Below are 3334 nucleotides of genomic sequence, written 5' to 3'. Positions count from 1 at the left end.
GGAAACACTCCTCCACTGCTAGTGGAAGAATACAACTCGTACAGTCACTGTGGAAATCAGTATGGCATTTCCTCAGGAAAATGGGAAGCAGTCTACCACAAGATCCAGCAATTCCACTCTTAGGCAAATACCCAAAAGATGCACATTCATACAACAAGGACATGTGTTCAACTATCTTCATAGCAGCATTATTTGTAATAGCCAAAAACCTGAAAGCAACCTAGATGTCTCTCAGCTGAAGAAAGGATAAAGAAAATGTGGTACATTTACACAATGGATTACTACTCAGCAGAAAAAAATGGAATCTTAAAATTCGAAACAAGGAGAACCCTAAGAGAGACATACATGTTCCCCTGGAGAAAGGGAAAGGGACAAGATCTCCTGAGCAAATTGGAACCATGGGGCAAGGGGACAGTAAGTTAGGACAAAGAAGAAGGGAGAAAAGGACATGGGGGAGCAGAAAGATTGAGTCAGGGGAAGAATGGAGCAGAGCAAGAAAAGAGATACCATAATAGAGGGATCCAGCATAGGTTTATAGAGAAATCTGGCACTAGGGAAATGTCCAGAAATCTAAAAAGATGACCCCAATTAACAATCTAAACAATAGTGTAAGGGCTAGCTTAAATGTCCTTCCCTCATAATGAGATTGATGACTACCTTATATGCCATCCCAGAGCCTTCATGCAGCAGCTGATGGAAGCAGAACAGACACCCACAGCTAAACACTGAGCTGAACAGTGGCAGAGAGGGAGGAGTGATGAGCAAAGGGGTCAAGACCAGGCTGGAGAAACCCACAGAAACAACTGATCTGAACAAGGGGGAGCTCATGGACCCCAGAATGATAGCTGGGAAACCAGCATAGAACCAATCCATACCTCCTGAATGTGGGTGTCAGTTAGGAGATCTGGGCAATCTATGGGTCCTCTGGTAGTGGATCAATATTTATCCCTAGTATTGGAATGGCCTTAGGGAGCCCATTCCACATAGAGGGATACTCTCTCAGCCTAGACACACTAGACACTTGGGGGAGGGCCTAGGCCTGCTCCAAATGATATATGACAGATATTAAAGATCCCCCATGGAAGGCCTCACCCTCCCTGGGGAGCAGAAAGGGGATGAGATAGGGGGTCAGTGGGGGCAGAGGAGGAGGGGAGGGAGAGGGAACTGGGATTGATATGTAAAACAAGCTTGTTTCTAATTTAAATTTTAAAATTGAAGGGGAAAAATAGGTCAGAATAAGTTAATGCAAGATTGGATTACCAAAAAAAAAAAAGGGTGGGGGTGAGGGGGTTGGAGAAATTTGTCTTTGAAATGTCAAGACACATTAAACCTATAAAAATATAATATTCTGTTCTTTCTGTTCTTTTGATTGGGATTTGTATAATGATAAGAAAAACTAGCATAGCTTTTCGCCAAGATGGTGCCTAAAGCTAAGAAGGAAGCTCCTGCCCCTCCCAAAGCCTTAGCCAAAGGGAAGGCCTTGAAAGCCAAGAAGGCAGTGCTGAAAGGCATCTACACCCACAAAAAGAAGATCTGCACATCACCCACCTTCCAGGGGCCCAAGATCCTGTGGCTCCGGAGGCAGCCCAAATACCCGCGAAAGAACGCGCCAAGGAGAAACAAGCTTGACCACTATGCCATTATCAAATTCCCCCTGACAACTGAGTCAGCCATGAAGAAGATTGAAGACAACAACAAACTTGTGTTCATTGTGGATGTCAAGGTCAACAAGCACCACATCAAACAGGCTGTGAAGAAGCTCTATGACATTGATATGGCCAAAGTCAACACCCTCATAAGGCCTGACGGAGAGAAGAAGGCTCTTGATTATGATGCTCTGGATGTTTACAACAAAATTGGGATCATCTAAACTGAGACCTGCCGGCTAATTCCAAATATATACTTTTCACCATTAAAAAGAAAGAAAGAAAGAAAGAAAGAAAGAAAGAAAGAAAGAAAGAAAGAAAGAAAGAAAGACTAGCATAAGCAAATAAAGACCAGAGGAAAGATTCAGTGCTTTATTTAGGTAAAGCAGTAAAAGATGTAATATAATAGAAGTCTATAAGGCAATTTGTTATCCATGAGACCTACCTTGTTATATACATAAAAAAATTAAAACAGGTAGAAATAAAAATAAAAGATAAAATGCAAAATTCTGAAGTTTTTTAAAAGTTGAGTAGAATCTAATTTCTTCTTTTTTCATAAAGTTTAGTGTCAAGTATTAGCTGAAGAATAAAATATTACAAGCAGGTTGGTGGGTATTTGGTGAATATTTTTATGTTTAAGGTAAGGCCTTCATGCTCATTTACTCATTCATTTACTAAGTGTGTGTGTGTGTGTGTGTGTGTGTGTGTGTGTGTGTGTGTGTGAAATTATACAGTAATAAACAATAAAAGAGTCAAATCACCCAATTAAGCAGTATGAGACAGACTGGGAGAACATAAGATGATGAGAAATACCACATTTACCCATGTATGCTCAAGCATGAACACGGAGCTAAAGTGGTACAAACTGCTGAGAGCCTGTGTGCAGAACAAGCTTGTTGGTCTTTCTCCATCTGCCTCATCTTAAGTGCATATTCTAATTTCTTGCTACTTCTATCTGATTGCCATTCAAATTCTTCCAATTTTTTGGAATAAAGAATTGAAAATACACCCATTTGTACTGATGCCTGAAATGATACGGCATAAGTGCTACTACTTCAAAAATTGCCTAGCTATTTTCTGTTTGAAGAAATCATACCTACGAAACCATTCTTCCTTTGGAAGATAAAGAAAAATCATTAAATATTTCAAATAGTAGTTATTTTCTTCAATTTTGTGCCGTTCTGATAACATATTAAGGCTGAGTAAATATCAGATTGAAGATTTGGGATTTGCCCTTCACAGAATTACAAATGTACTAAGCTTGGGCATAGAAAGGTTTAAAATTGGCCTATGGGACCCCTGGTAATGGAATAGCATTTATACATAGTGTATGTATGAATGGACATTGGGAGCCCATTCCCCACAGTGGGATACTCTCTCAGCCTAGATACACGGAAGAAGGCCTATGCCCTGCACCAAATGATGTTACAGACTTTTATGATCCCCCATAGAAGGCCTCATCCTTTCTATGGAGCAGAAGAGGGATATGATGGGAGTCAGTGGGGGTCATGGGAGAATGGAGGGAGAGGGAACTGGGGTTGATACATAAAATAAGATTGTTTGTAATTTAAATAAATAAAGAGAAAAGGTAAATGCTATTTAATATGAATTCTCAAATGAAAATATCTATGTACATATATACAATAAAAGATCATCAAGACATAAGGAAAAATAACCATAAATAAGAG

The 3334-nt window shown here is 39.8% G+C and overlaps 1 protein-coding gene across 1 annotated transcript; it reads left to right on the top strand.

Annotated features, from left to right (window-relative positions):
- Positions 1 to 1417: 1417 nt before the first annotated feature.
- LOC100753949 (60S ribosomal protein L23a) lies at positions 1418 to 1870 on the top strand. Its single transcript, XM_027390691.1, has one exon. The coding sequence runs from the start codon at positions 1418 to 1420 to the stop codon at positions 1868 to 1870; it is 453 nt and encodes a 150-aa protein (XP_027246492.1).
- Positions 1871 to 3334: the final 1464 nt, after the last annotated feature.

Source organism: Cricetulus griseus, assembly GCF_003668045.3.
Source record: "Cricetulus griseus strain 17A/GY chromosome 1 unlocalized genomic scaffold, alternate assembly CriGri-PICRH-1.0 chr1_1, whole genome shotgun sequence".
NCBI lineage: Eukaryota > Metazoa > Chordata > Mammalia > Rodentia > Cricetidae > Cricetulus > Cricetulus griseus.
This window is presented reverse-complemented; position numbering and strand designations above follow the sequence as displayed.